Source organism: Mus musculus, chromosome 19 (assembly GCF_000001635.26).
Source record: "Mus musculus strain C57BL/6J chromosome 19, GRCm38.p6 C57BL/6J".
Taxonomy (NCBI): domain Eukaryota; kingdom Metazoa; phylum Chordata; class Mammalia; order Rodentia; family Muridae; genus Mus; species Mus musculus.
In genome coordinates this window covers 44,796,285-44,811,371 of record NC_000085.6, presented here as the reverse complement: position 1 = coordinate 44,811,371, position 15,087 = coordinate 44,796,285, and the positions used below count along the sequence as shown (strand labels likewise).

The following is a 15,087-nucleotide window of genomic DNA, read 5'->3' as shown; positions in this document are numbered from 1 at the left end:
CTTCTGTGAAAGAAATACTATGGTACTCCTTCTACGTATAAGGAAACCAAGACAAAGGACGTTAAGTATCTTGTTAAAGACCTCACTCCTAGTAAAGGGTAGTCAGGATTTAAGTCCAGGTCTGCCATGAGAACTTGCCTCTTAAGTTTCTTCTCTACCTAGGTACTAAAGCCAGGGTCCAGCTGAGAACCACTTGGCCCTATGCAGGGTGCATCTCCAGTTCTCCACTGGCATTTTCCCTATAGTGAGGCTAACCTCTGTGGAGTGTGCTGACTAAGCACAGACTGCCCAGACGATCAGGGCACTAAATTTATCGTGTTATAGTTGTAGAACCTAGTTGGGCGAATGGGAGGAGAGAAGCCAGTTCTCCCAGTTCTCCCAACTGGGCAGTAGAATGTTCAGGCACGTGGCTATTCTAGATGTTCCTTCTACTAAACTATGATTCTTCTCAATGTGGGTGGGCCCACCACAAGTCCTCTATGGAGCACAGGCAAGCTATAGATGAACTAATTAAGTCCATATTATCTTCTCTGACTCCTTATTTATTGAACACCTGACAGAAAGTCTTTACAGATCTTGAGTTATTTGGCCCTCTAAACAACTCTCCAACATAGGTAGGAACTGTAACCCGCTTCAGCTTCTGAGAAAACAAAGGGTCAGAGTCACTGAAGTGCAGATTACATAAGGGCAAGTGGCCGGGATGTGTTTACCAGGGAGCCCAGCACAAGAAAGTTACTCAACAAACAGTTTAGCTATAGGCTAAAATGATTGACAACTACGCTCGAGTAGCTCCATAGCAGAAAGCCCAGCCAGCCTCTACGGAGAGAAAGGCAACCACGAATGTAGAAGGACCATCTTGGCTGAAAATACTGTCCCCAACATGGTCACAGTGACTACTTCCTGATCATAAGCAAATTTCCCTGTTTCCGTCTTTGCTTTCCTATGTTGTCTAGGGCACAGATCACTTCGAGAATTGTTCTTTAAGATATCTCAGGACTAGCCAAGGAGCTTAGTGATAGAGTGTACACACACATACACACACACACACACACACACACACACACACACACACAGTATGTGCAAACATGAAAGAAGAAGGAAATGTCTTACAGCTCCATCTGATCACCTCCTGAAGATCTTACTTCCTCAACACTATTCATCCCAGCTGTTCGTGGAGCAGCCCCTGTCCCCCATACCTGACCCTAGGCCAGAACCCTCAGTCTGGGCAATCACAAATGGGACTTTCCAGTGAGATCTCAGTAGCTTGGTGAGTGGGAAGTCACCAAGAAGAGATAAATGGAGCTATGCACTCACCAAAAAAAAAAAAAGAGGTAGGTTTTGGGAGCAGGCTAAAATGAGTTTTCAAAATCATTTTTATTTTTAATGCTATGTATGCATGCATTTTTTTTCCGTGTAAGAGTATGTCCATGCAAATGCAGACATTTCACTGAAGCTAGAGCTACAGGCGGTTGTGAGAGGCTCTGGGTGCTGGGAATTGAACTCTGGTCCTCTGTAAGAAGAGTACATGCTCTTAACCAGTGAGCCATCTCTCCAACCTCCAAGAATTTTTTTAACATAGGATTAAACTATATCAACTTCAGGATTAATTTTATTTCCCTTCTAGTGGCAATGCTCAAACTCAGGGCCTCACATAGGCCAGGCAAGCATGCAAGCACCGCGCTTTAGTTTCTAAGCCCAAACACAAAGGTGCACTGGTCATAGGAAACCAGTGATATGCTTTCACTTACACTTATTAAATCTGTTCAATTTTACTAGATTCTAGCTATCATCATCATCATCATTGTTTTTCAGATAAAGAAATAAGTCTCAGGGAGCAAGTTGGTATGTCTAACATCATCCAGCTGGTTAAGTAGATAGCCTGGATCTGAAGCCAGAACGCTCCCTTCTTCCTAGTAAGCCAAGTCCATTCTCACCACACCCATCCTTTAACTGCTCACGTCCTGGCCTCTTGGCAAACTCAAGGTGCTTTTGTCACTCCCTGCCTCTAGCGCCCCACAGAGCACCCGAGAATGAGGTTCCATCTATCCAACCTTTTCCAGAGGAAACAGCTCTGGAAAACGTTCAAAATATGCACAAGATCCCGGGGCTGGCAAGAAGCGATCCCTGGGAGGAAGCCAAACTTTAGTCACTGTCAGAAGAAAGACCTCAAGAACTTGTCTAGGAGGGAAGGAGAGCAGGGAGTGCGGAGGGAATCCTACCCGAGCTTGGGCAAGGAGCACTACATCTGATGTTCTACCTCATCCTCACATCCCTCCCCGAAGAGGGCTCACCCCCATCTCGCCCCCCAGTCTCCCCAGCTCCCAGCTGCCAGTTGCTGCTGTTGCAAACTCAATTGTTCTCCCCGGTACTGAGGCAAATGGAGTCATTAATTACCTTCTATCTGCTGGGCTGAGTTCAGAATGCGATCAATAGCCTCTCTTGTCATTCAGGGCAGCCCGCCTGTGCAGCCCCGGCCCCACCCCCCACAGCAGTGGCACAGCAGGACCTGGAGGAGATTTGGGCTGCTGTTTGGGCCCTCCCATCTGATAGTGGAACAGGGGATGGGATTGCTCCCTGGAACTGGAGTGCCTTTTGTATTTGGAGAAGAGCCGAGGGATGAAGGAATGAGGGACGGAGGAGGCTGAAGGAAGAGGGGAAAAGACAAGAAGAAATGGGCATGAGGGAAGGGAGTCTCGATGGAAATAAAATGGGGAAAGGGATACGGGAAAGAGGAGAAGAGGAGACAGGAAGCCTGGAGCAAGAGAGAAGGAGAGATGGAAGGAGGAGGGGGAGAGAAAATGGATACTGTGTTGCAGTGACCTGAACTTGAGATAGGAATGTAGCACCCCACTGCTTCCCACTGCTTCCCACTTCAAACTCTGGACAACCTTGGGGTCTGGTCTCACCATGAACCCAAATCAAGCCAGGAAGTCAGAAAGAAGCCCTTGGAAAGCTGGATGGGGTGAAACATGTCTTTAATCCCAGCACTTGGGAGGCAGAGGCAGGTGGATCTCTGTGTTTAAGCTCAGCTTGGTCCACAGAGAGAGTTCCAGGACAGCCAGAAATAACATAACGAGACTATGTCTCAAACACAAAACAAAACAACAAAAAAGAATCCCTTGGGAGCCTGGCCCAAAGCTTTGGCTCTGGGCAATGTTAGTTCTGCCTGGCATACTAGCACTGGCAAACCCCGAATGCTACAGGCAGCTTCTAAACAGTACTGGGCTCATCTTAGGATGAGAGGCTGGGCTGGCTGATAGTACGCCTGGCCTCAGGCTTGCTATGCCCACCCACACCTACTTACTTCTGGGGACATTATGTTAGGGACCCTAAAACAAGGCTAGGGGGCTGGCAAGATGGCTCAGCAGGTTCCGAAGGTCCTGAGTCCAATTCCCAGCAACCACATGGTGGCTCACAACCACCTGTAATGAGATCTGACATCCTTTTCTGGTGTGTCAGAAGACAGCTATAGTGTACTTATGTATAATAATAAATAAATCTTAAAAAAAAAAAAAAGGCAAGGCTGGGATACATGTCACGCCCTTAAGTCAAGATTCAGCCCTTGAATAGGTGTAACATCCCCAGATATTGGCTTCTTGTTGTTTGGTTCACTTTCTGTGTGACCTTGGACAAATCCTGAGAGCTTTTCTGGATTGCGTTTCCTCGGATACAGATAGGAGGGCTGGAGGTCCTCCCTCAGCAACAGTGTTTTTTTTTTTTTTCTTTTCTCAGTATTCCAGTGCTCTCCATCCTAATCTCTGCCATAAAAATAATAATAAATAGCAGGCTGGAGAGATGGCTCAGTGGTCAAGAGCTGGTCCTGAGTCCAATTCCTAGCAACCACATGGTGGCTCACAACCATCTGTAATGAGATCTGAAGCCCTCTTCTGGTGTGTCTGAAGATAGCAACAGTATACTCATATAAATAAAAAAAATATTAAAAAAAAATAATAAATGGAGCCAGATTCTGTTAGGATACGAAATACTACCCTTAATATGTACACACGGATTTAATTCTTAGAACAGTGGCAACTAGAATTTGTTAAGCTGTGGGTGTAAAATAGGCACTTGTGTATGAATTTTTACTACGGCAACAGTTCATTTTTGTAAGAAAAACTTACCAGGGAGCTTCTATGAGTATACCTATGTCATAGGTAAGGAAACAGAAGTTTGGTGACTAAGGAACTTTCCCAAGGTCATATAGAGGCAGCTAATGAATGACAGACAAGGCAGAGCCAGACCACAGTATGTTGTCTCTGGAACCTGGGCTCATAACCTGGGGAAACAGGGTTTTCAAAGACAGGTGACTTCCTCAAACTGTTCACGATAGCCGATAAGTGTCAGAGCCAAAAGTAAACTCAGTCATATCGCTTTTCTTGACTGAAATCTCTTTAAAAGTTCAAAAACAAAACCAAAAAACCCACTGGATTTCTTTACTGAACTGTCTCTGAAGGCAGAGGTCCCACTTTCTCATCTTTGTAAACCTGGCATAGGGCCTGACATTTGTGATCTCAAGTGTTGACCAATTTGTTCAATACAGTTCTAAAGACAGAAGTAGATGAATCCTGAACTGGCCTGTCCCCCACATTTTACCTTTTGGAAAGAAAAAGAAGCAAGCACAGGGGCTGCAAAGAGTATCGGGAAGGTGATCTGGGCTGATTCCCTCTTAAGAAATTTAAAATCAGACTAGAACAAAACGCAGCCCAGAAAGGGTAGGCAATGTTTCTGTGTGACAGAGATGGTCACTGTCCTATCCCTACTAGGGGTGCCTTGACTCTGGCCAAGAAAGAAAAATGGGTTAAAGGGAAGAGATGGAGATCTGGAAAGAAACCAGCCCTGTCTAAAGCTGGCCAAGGAAGGGGGTGTTGGGGGAACCTCACAGGAGGAAAGAACACGCAGAGGACTCCATGTCAAGAGATTCTAAAAGAAGACATAATTCCACAGAAGACAGATGCTCTGAAAGATGAAATTCTGCCTCCATAAGCTTAAACAATCAACCGGATGAGGTAGAGGGACTGGGAGAGAGGGAGGGAGGGTGGAGCGAGAAGGGCGTTTAAGGAAATCACCGTTGCTGCACACGGCTAAGCCTTAAAATATGATGAGCCTAGAATTTAAAAGGACATGTACATCGAACAGTGGAAGATTATGCAGCCATTAAAAAAATCATGTTTTCAAGGAATATGTAATGACATGTGAAAATGCTACTATATAATGTTAAGTAAAACTAGCAAGGCACAAAGCTGTGTGCATAGTAGCACTCCAACTTTAATTAAGAATTACATATCTAAAGTTCCACACGCACAGGAGGAAAAGGATCCAAAATATGCCGACTTTCAACATTGGTTATCATCACTCAGCGAGGAGGTTATGGATTATTTTTAGAAACATTGGCTTGTCCAAATATTTTACAATAAGCGTGTACTGCACTTATGGTCAGGCAAAAGCACCAGCCCTCCATAAAGGGCACAAAACAGATGGAAGGAGGGACCGTAACCAGGGAGAGAGATGAGAGAGCAAGGCCCGCCAGGAAGACAAAGACCCAGAGGAGCTGAGACAAAGCAAACGGGCAAAGGGAGGCATGTTTAGCTCAAAGCTTGGGAAAAGAGATAGTCATGGAAGGAAAGAAGAGAGGAGAAGAGAGATGGGAGAGGGGGGAGGGGAGAGGACAGGAGTGGACAGGAGAGGACAGGAGAGAGGAAAGGCAGAGTGAACTCTTAGCTTGCCTTTGTCTTGTAGGAAACAACCCCCAGGGAGGGCCCAGCCAGTAGCCCTGAGCTGTTTCCCATGAGCTAACTTTTTCAGGTCCCTGTTACACCTCAGGACTGTGAGAGGAACCCAGAATTCTAAATCAGCTGTTGCTGAGTCCTTGAGCCCCGAAGGTGGGGTTTCAGAAGACTCCACAATGCATTCAACAGCCTAAGTAAGGCTTTGGATATATTTTCTGAAAGAAATGATCGCACTAGCGATGTGCAAGGACTGGAGAAGTAACTGTGATACCCTGGAACCTGAATGCGCTCACCGAGAGTCAGCTGTGGCACATTAAACTTGATATCGATGCTTAGATTAAATGCCCGCCCCACTATGATGGCTTGCCCAATTGCCCTGGCTGGAAGATACAACTCTGTTTTGTTTTATCTTTTAAAACATTCTTCATAGCTTTCCTGTCGTGATTACAGCATCAGTCACGTTCTGCTTGAGTGATGGGAGGCACACCTGCTTTTGCACATCCGCCTCTCCGCTGGATGCTAAGCCTCCTGAAGTCAAGAGCTACTCCAGTTACCTTTGTACGGTGGTTGTGCATGTTTTACACGGCCGTAGGCAGTGCTTAGACGGATATTCCATCCTTACCTGATTTGTTAAGAAAGTCATGTGGATACAGTGAATGTTAACATTTGACGAGGACATGCCCTCCTCTTTCAGAGCTAAATGTTGATGACTCAAGCTCAGTGGTACCCAAAGCGATTGTGTACTACAACCAGGAATGGGTCTTCACTGTTTTGCCATGTGATTCTCTCTCTCTTTTTTTTTTGAAAGGATAATGACAACAAAAAAGAGGAGAGAGGAGCAAAAGATAGAGGAGGAGGAGGGAGAGGAGGAGGAAGAGGAGGAGGAGGAGGAGGAGGAGGAGGGGGAAAAACAGCCTGTAAGACGATGTTTTCTCTGACTTGGATGATGTCAGAGAAGACATCCTTATGACTTTCATCAGGTAGCACTAAGAACCTGAACCAATGAGATGGAAAAGCAACAGAGATAAATGGAACGCCCTATGTTTAGTTTTTTTTTTTTTTTTTTTTTTTAAATCAATTACAAGAGTGCAGAATGGGTGGACCTGGCTGGGTAGCAATTGATGTAAAAAAGATCTTGAGGTTTTCGTTGACCATGAACTTAATATGAGCTTGAGTCTGACACGCCTGCTAAAAAAATCGAATGTAATCTTAGGAGACGCTATGGGTGTGGAGTCTCCAGGCAGGCGAGGGCCAGTGGTTCCACATTAAGTACTTGGCCTTGGCTGGACTGTCGCTGGGACTCGGTGTTCATGAATTCAGAGATAGGTGGCCAGGATGGTGAGGGAACTCCTTCAAGGGTAGGAATTTAACCTCAAGGAGAGCTGAAATCCACCCAGGGTTCAGCCTAGAGTTTGCTGAGAGCTTAGTAAGTGGGGTGGATGACTGAGGAAGAGGGAAGGAGGGAGGGAGGGAGGGAGGGAGGGAGGGGGTAAGAGAAAAGATATCAAATGGAGGTCTTTTTTATCACCATCCACCACTCTACTGATAAATGTCATGAACTCTAAATATTTTAGCAAAGAGTAAACTAGGATTGTGAGAGATGAGGTAAATATCTAAACATCCTACCAGTGAGGCACGGGGTGGACTTCTGTCCTGTGCCCGTCCTTGAAGCAGAGAAAAGCATAGCTGCGAACAGAGGAGCAGTTCAGCTACACCCGTGACCATGCGCGGGCTGTGGCCCAGCAAGCAGAGTTGCAGGGAGGCAGGCTCAATGGTAAAGGTAGGCAAGACCAACGGCCCCTCAAGAATCTGGGATTCTGCCTTGTCGGTTCCCCAGCCCCTGGCCTCCATCCACATGGGAGGTGTCCCTGGAAACAGCCAATTTCCTGGGCAAGCCCCACTGCCTGCTCACCCTTTTTCTCATCTCCCTGAACCCCTCTTGAATGCATAACCATGAGACTCAGTTCTTAACGAGCAGCTGCCTGTGTGCCCTGTGAAGCCCCGCTTTCCTAATATATCCTCTGCCCAGCCTAGTGGGCACCAGGGCCCACACTGGCACAAAGCAGTCCCCTACCTTCCTACCACAGCAGCTCATAGACTCTCAGGTCTAGAATCTGCCTGAGAACAGAGGGACAGTGAGAATGATCATTTGGGACCCTCAGGGTTACCTTTAAGAACAGAGGAAGCCTAGAGCCCCAGAATACTTCATTAGCACGGCTTCTTTGCCCATTTTGAGCTTTCAGCTGGCTTTCTTTTGCACCCCAAGAAAGCCCACAGGTTACCCACTGCTATGGCGGAGCCAGCCCCAAAGTTTGCCACCTGTGTGAAGAAGTTGGAGATGCTCGGTTAATAGAGATGGAGAAGAGGAAGATGGAAGCCAGAGACAGAAGGAAGGATGAACACATGCAGGTGATGAGGGAACAGACAGAAGGAGCCTTGGGTGTGCAATCCTGTTGCCTAACCCTCAGAGCCAGTAGACAAGAGGGGCTCATGGAGTGAGCAATTCCTCTGTTGGAACTCTAGCAATTCCTCTACCCCTCCAAAAGGGGCTGGGCCCTTCTGCCTAGAACAACCCTCAGTGGGCTGTAGTTGGGCCACAACCAGTTAGAAACCTCTCTGAAGCTAAGAGGGAAGGGGGCTTTGTTAGCTCTAAGGACACAAGCAAGGCGAAAAATTACATACCAGGCCGCCCTAAGTATGCTTGTTTAGAGAAACTGCTTGCATTTATGAAGTCCTTGGTGCGGAAAGCAGGGTTGCAAATGACTGCATCAGAGCGACAGTAAAGGCCATTAATTTCCTGTTATGTTTTCCTGTGTTGGGGGCTTTATTAATTTAATTTTACACTGTCGAACAACAGCGAGAGCTGACACTGCCACACCGCCACGGTTGGGGCTTTCTTTTTGTGTGTAGCAAGGCTTTGCCTGACATGCAAATCAAGGCTATTACCAGAGCCAATAAAGATGTGTGGAGGGAAGAGGGGAGCACTGAGGGGGGGAGGGCAGAGGAAAGAGCAGCGGACAGCAAGGGCCAAGGCCATCCCCGGACAGTTTCTGCCTCATTCTGTGCCTGGCATACCCTGGATGCTCTGGTATCCTCCACAATCAGCCCACCCTCCCCCTCTCTCCTTCCTTCCCTCTCCTCTCTCCTTTCGGTGTCTTTGTGAACCCTGTCATTCTTTTCTGTCCCAGCTTCTGGCAGAACTTGAACATAAACTCAGGGTATGTGTATCTGTGTGTATGCATGTGTGTGTTTGTGTGTGTGTATATACGTGTGTGTGTGCGTGCATGTGTGTATGCATGTGTATATGTGCGAGTGTGTGTGTGCATGTGTTATGCATGTGTGTAGATGTGTGTGCATGCATGTGTATGCCTGTGCATGTGTGTGCATGCACATGTGTGCATGTGTATGCATGTGCATGTGAGTGCATGCATGTGTGTGTGCGCGCACGCATATGTGTGTGTGTGTGTGTGTGTGTGTGAGCTGATGTCTCATCTGCAGGTCAGGGTGAAGACACTCTTCCTCTCAGCCACTTTTTCTCCATAGTCCCTGTTCTCAAAAGTTAAGGGTCCTGCTTAAACTCAGTAGGACACACACACACACACACACACACACACACACACACACATACACAGACACACACACCACAAAAGAAAACCCTCCACTATTACAGAAAAAGATAAAAGGGACTGGTTGGGTAGAGCAGATTCATAGAAGTAATAAGGATAAGAAGACATTATGGGGTGAATATAACAAAAACATACATGTATTAGACGCCATAATGAAGCCCATTATTATCTGTAACCAATGTTTGCTAATAAAAACCCAAAGCTGTGGGCTCTGGCCCACTCAGCTGTTCCTAGTACCCTCAGCCCGAGCCCTGTGCTGTGCACACACAGGTCTGGAAAGGCTGATACTCTTAAGTCCCTCTGAGATCTCTCACGACCTCCTCCTTGTTAGTCATTTATCTCCTTTGAATTCTCAGAGAAAAGACAAAGGTCTCAAACCATCTTCCCTAAGAGACTACACTAGCTGTCCTCAGTCCTCAGGGAGCCCACGTGGACATTAGCCAGCATCAGAAGAGGTAAATTTCAAGGAACTTAGCAGTACCACATTCTGGTCCCTTTTGTGGCCAAGTCCTCATTTCCGCTGCCCAAGACCACCCAGAGTATGCTCCTGGCTCCTGTAAGCTGGCTGCTCCAGGTGCTCCATATTGTCTGCTTCAGTTTACCACACAGCCATGCCTCCCAGTACCCACACAGTCAAGTGTCTATGCTGACCACACTGCCCTGGGGCGGGGGCAGGGGGAGGTAGAGATGACAGGCGGGATGGAGAGAGAAGAAAAGAGGACTCTTGGAGCCACAGAGCCACTCTTCCCAAGTACATCTTCTGCATCTCTCTGTCCCGGCTCCCCAGGCTTTCTCAGTCTGCAGGCGTGTGTGTGTGTGTGTGTGTGTGTGTGTGTGTGTGTGTGTGTGTGTGTGTGTGCATGCACGCACGCACGAGTGTATGAACATTTCTCCCTCTGTCGCTGGCTCACTCATCCTCCTTCCCACACTTTCATCTTCTGGACCTGCTTGGCCAACTTGGAGAGGCTATTGGATGGAATTCAGCTCTCCCAAGGAGGAAAGCGCAAACTTCATAAACTACATTTACTTTAATGCAGGTTCCTGGGGTTTCTTACCTCTGGATTCTCTTTCCTCCCCCATCCTCTCTGTCTCCATCATCTTCTCTGCCCCTCTATGCACCCTAACACATGCATGAATGGGTGCACACACACACATGTACACACACATATACACACATACACATAGACTGAGCAGAAGGGAAGGGCTATATGGTCTGCTCATTCAGTCGTGGCAGAAGGTCACTGCCAGGGGTCCTCCACAGGCTCCAGGGAATGCCCACGCCCTATCTCCAGTGGGGATGAGCACAAAGGGTCCTTTGAAGCTGGCCTGCTTCGGGGAGGGAGTGTATGCTGACATTTCATAAAGATGGCCAAATGAGGAGCCACCTGGAAGCCAGGCCAAAGGGCTGCTAAGAAGGGAGGGAAGGAAGGCTGGCCTGCAGCAGGTCGAGCTTTGCGAGGCCTCTTGTCTGGTGCTGTCAAGGTCAGCAGGTTTGGGTTCATGGAAGGGTCAGGATGGTTTGAATTACTGGCTCTGCTGTAACTAGGCTCTGAGGCTCATGACTGACTCTTAGCTCTTGCGCCAGGCCCACCCTCTCCCAGCCTGTCTGGCCTTTCCACCGCTGTGGGCCAGAAAATGAGGGTCCCGGACAGCTCCAAAACTACCAGGGTTCTGAGGGAGGCAGGTTGCTCCCTGGTCTCAATTGTCTAGGAGACTGCAGGCATCCTGGGTCTCTCAACATGCTAGCTGCCTGTCTTTCCTCATTATCCAATGGTCTCCAGAAAATGGGGCACCCAGGAAGGTGAGCCCACAAGCAGCAGGGCCCTGAGCCTGGCTACTCCCTCCTATGTTTGGAGTCTGTTCGAGGGGTGGGGGTGGGGGAGGGAGAAAGACAGCAGAGCCTAGGGAATGGATTTCTTGCTTGATGCCCTTGCTGGGAGTGGAAAGGGGAAACCACAGCAACATACAGGGCTGGAGGCCAGTTGCCCAGGGGAAGATGAGGAATGGGAGCCATTCTGATATGATGGGTTCTCCCATGAGGGCCAAAACACAGGGAAGGCGCGGAATGCCGGGTTGGACTTTGCAGAGAATGTGCGACCTACACTAAGTGTTCAGGAACAGAGATACAACAGTGACCTGTGCAGCCTTTTCTCCACCTCTCTGTTCCGACTTTCTGTCAATGGATAGAAAATGCATCTGTTGTGGTAAACCTCAGAATACTTTAAGCAACTCCATCTTGAGCCGCTGCCACCGCCGCCGCCACCTCAGCAGCAGCAGCATGAACTAGCTGAAGAAAGAACCTAACAATTTGGCTTTCGTCTCTAGTGTTTAAGTCTACAGATCTGCACCCATCAGTCCCATGCAGCCATGACTAAACTTGGCACCTCCCCACAGATAAACACATCACTTCTGCACAGAGCCCACAGGCATAAGCTTAGCAAAACGTCGACACAACCTGCGTTTGCTTCTGAAGAGTCACAGGCTCGTGGCCCATGTGATCCAGAGAGTTCAGCTAAAATATGTGATCTAACAGATAAAAAGGAACCTGCTGTAGGTATGACCGGTCGCCTTTCCTTGGCTACTGAGAAGGTAAAATCAGAACCAAGAGTGTGTGTTTATAAGTGAGTTTCTCTCTCTGGAGTCTTAGTGACCTTTGAACTGAACTCTTTCTGGAACTGGATAGTAGCCAGGTTTTGAGTCCTTGCTGGAGATGAACGTAAACTGAGTGCTATTAATTCAGTCAGACCTCAGGGTTTGTCTAGACAGGGGTCTCCATGTCTCGGCTTTGTTTTCTGGACTTCCAAGGGACCTGTTGCACTGAATCAGAGTCTGTGACATGTCACAGGTAGTGCACAGCACATAGGAAGCCATAAAACCCCAGCCTCAGTAATCCACAGAGCCTCAGTTTCTCCTCATCCCAGGGTTCACTTCTTCTGGCTTAGTTATCTTCAATCTAAAAATGTTAAGTGGAAAATTCCAGAAATAAACAATTCACAGGCTTTTACTGTGTATCTTTCTGGGTAATGAGATAGAATCCTGAGCTGCCTGCTCTGTCCCACCCTGTGTGTGAATCATTCCTGTGTTCAATGTACCCGTGACGTGCCCGTTGGTCACTCAGTAACTGCCTCGGTTATCAGATTAACTCTGAGTCCCAATCTATCACGATGACCGTTCTATTTTAGTATTGTTGTTGTTCATCTCTTACTGTGTCTAATCTATACATTAAACTTTTGTCTGTATGCATGGGGGGAAACAAAGCATGTATAGATAGACTTGGACATATAGAGCTCTCTGTGATTTCAAGTGTCCACCAGGGGTCTTGGAGTGATGTCCCTATGGGTAAGAGAGGACTACTGTATTCTCTAAGAAACGAATCAGATAGCTTCCTCCTTTCTCTGTAGCTCACTTTCTTACTCCGTGTGTGTGTGTGTGTGTGTGTGTGTGTGTGTGTGTGTGTGTGTGTGTGTGTGTAAGTATGTAAGGCAGGTACCAGGTGGGCACAGTTGTACCCAGGCACTAGGCTTATCTTAAGGAATCAATACAATCTCACTTTGCTGCCCCAACATGTGCGACCTTATTGGGTCTTCTAACCCTTCTCAGCATTTCTCCCAGCTCCTTCAGGCTGTATCCTGAAATCCTGTTCCACTGAAATAGCATGTAGTCAGCAAAACTTCCCTGTGCTGTGGCCTTCCCATGAGGGACAAGCTCAGATCCCTCCATGGGTCCACCAGCTCCTTGCAATGAGACCAAAGGCCTCTGCGAGAGTCAGACTCAGTTTACAGTCTCTGTCTCTCAATGCCAGTCCACACTCAATTCCAGGTCAGAGCAAGCCAGCCTTTCCAACCATGCTCATCTGCACACTCACCCCTAACCTACTGGTACAGCAAGATCCAGGGCCAGGACAGCTTCTCCACCTCCCCAGAATCCCCCTTGCCTGTCTCCTCTACCACCGGTTCTCTTCCCACGGTTCCTCCAAAGGACAGCTGGGAAGAGCTTGGTGACCAGGGCACGCCTGGTTTCCATTAATGAGATACACGAGTGTAAGCCAGCCACGGAGGCAGCCCACAAAAGGAGGCGATCACGGGCGGCCAGGAGCCGAGCTGCTCAGGTAATTGGTTTATCTATCTGGAAGCAGGGGGAGCAATCTCAGCACAGACAGACTAGCCGTAAAGTCTCTTCCTTAAGGCTATTTCCTTTGTCTTTTCAATTGCTTGCACATCCATGTGAGAGAGGGAGAGAGTGTTAAAGAGAGAGGGAGAGGGAGAAATGTTAATTTGTGAATTAATGGCTTTTCTCAGCGGAATTGTAAATTCAAATGTCACCTCACACGGTGACACCACCGCTGGTCTGCTGAAGAAGCAATGATAAGATCCCCCACCTCCCTCAGTGCCCCTCCCTCCCCAAAGATAGCTGTGGAGTGGAACATGCTACTTTTAATTTGCAATAACAACACAACAGAGGTATGCAGTAATGACTGCCTCTTCTACCCTCCCGGCTTCCTGCCCCCCAGTCCAGGTGGCTCCCCCATTTCCTCTCTCCCCGCCCCCTTCCAAAGCACCTCACCTCACCTCGCAGTCCCCCCCCCCCCATCTCAGCCGGTGTCTGATCACATGGGGGTGCCTTTGGAATTGACGATGCTGCAACCCTCTCTTCTCCTTCAATAATCAGGGAATTAATGACCCTGAAGTTAAAGTGAGGCTGATACGGAGGCCCTGCCCAGCGCTGGGAAAAAGCCTTCATTGTTTTCAAGAAGGAGGCGGGTAGCAGTGAGGGAGATTCATGGATGGAGATTGAATATGCAATTTTCTTTCACCTTGCCAAGAGCTGCCCCTGGGCTGTGCCTGGCCTAAATTTTTCCTTTTACCATCTCTGCCTTATCCGGCCCTCCCACCTCCCTTCCATTCTTTCCAGAAAATTACCTTCAAAATTGATTTCCACTTTTACAAACAAATATAATGGGAACACAGGAAAAAACTTGGGCCATGATGAATTAGGGCTGTCAGGTGCCTCCAGGTCTCCTTTGCTTTTGTTTTACTACCCGATCCACTCTTTGTTTTTCCAAGGGCTAGAAAAACTGCCCCCATCCACTGAGCGGCTGACCCTCTGGGCCACCAGGCCTCAGCCCCAAAACCTCTGCGGTGGCCCATGGCAGAGGTGATCCAGGTGCAGAGACTGTTAGCTTCTTGGGCTCCCGGTGAGAGCCTGTGCCTTTGCCTCCAGTTGGCTGTCTACCCTCAGACCCATTCTCTGACGTTCTCTAGCCAACCCACCCCCCAAGCTATTCCCCTTGACCCCCACACCGTGCTCCCTCTAGCCCTCATACCTCTTAAAGTCCAGACCAGATGTAAACCTCCACCTCCTCTAATGTGGGCAGGATCAGTGTATACCTCGACTGGAGTAAATAAGAGACAGACAGACACTGAGACATCCCGAAGGACAAGCAGGTAGATCGGGGGCCAGACCCCCAAACTGGGAGACCAGGCCCCTCTTCAAAGAGATAAAAAAAAGTCTCGAGCTACAAATCACACACAGCCTGAATGGGAAGCAATTCTGCCTCAGTTTCCCTAGTCTTGGGGCTCAGCCACTTCCTCCAAGGAGCGGGCTTAGGACAGTCTGCTGACTTGTCAACAGATGTAGGTTGATGCCGGTGGGATCTTGGGGCTAAATCATATGCAGGCCCATGCTTAGGAGCATGAACACTCAACATATCTAGGTCTGGCTTAGGACTCTCCCTG

General features: G+C 48.2%; 1 protein-coding gene and 1 non-coding gene across 11 annotated transcripts in view; both read right to left on the bottom strand.

The window, feature by feature from the left end:
- The window catches only part of Pax2 (paired box 2), a 91,669-nt gene that overhangs the window by 26,898 nt on the left and 49,684 nt on the right, over positions 1-15,087 (bottom strand). For 2 of the 10 annotated variants that reach the window (NM_001368743.1, NM_001368746.1), the window contains one exon: positions 14,676-14,744. The exons of the other annotated variants lie outside the window; for them this stretch is intronic. In NM_001368743.1, the coding sequence (NP_001355672.1) occupies positions 14,676-14,744 (69 nt within the window). The remainder of the gene's footprint in view (positions 1-14,675; positions 14,745-15,087) is intronic. 10 annotated transcript variants of the gene reach the window in all.
- Mir6405 (microRNA 6405) lies at positions 2,843-2,966 on the bottom strand. Its single transcript, NR_105831.1, has one exon. It is a non-coding gene; the product is annotated as a microRNA 6405 (primary transcript).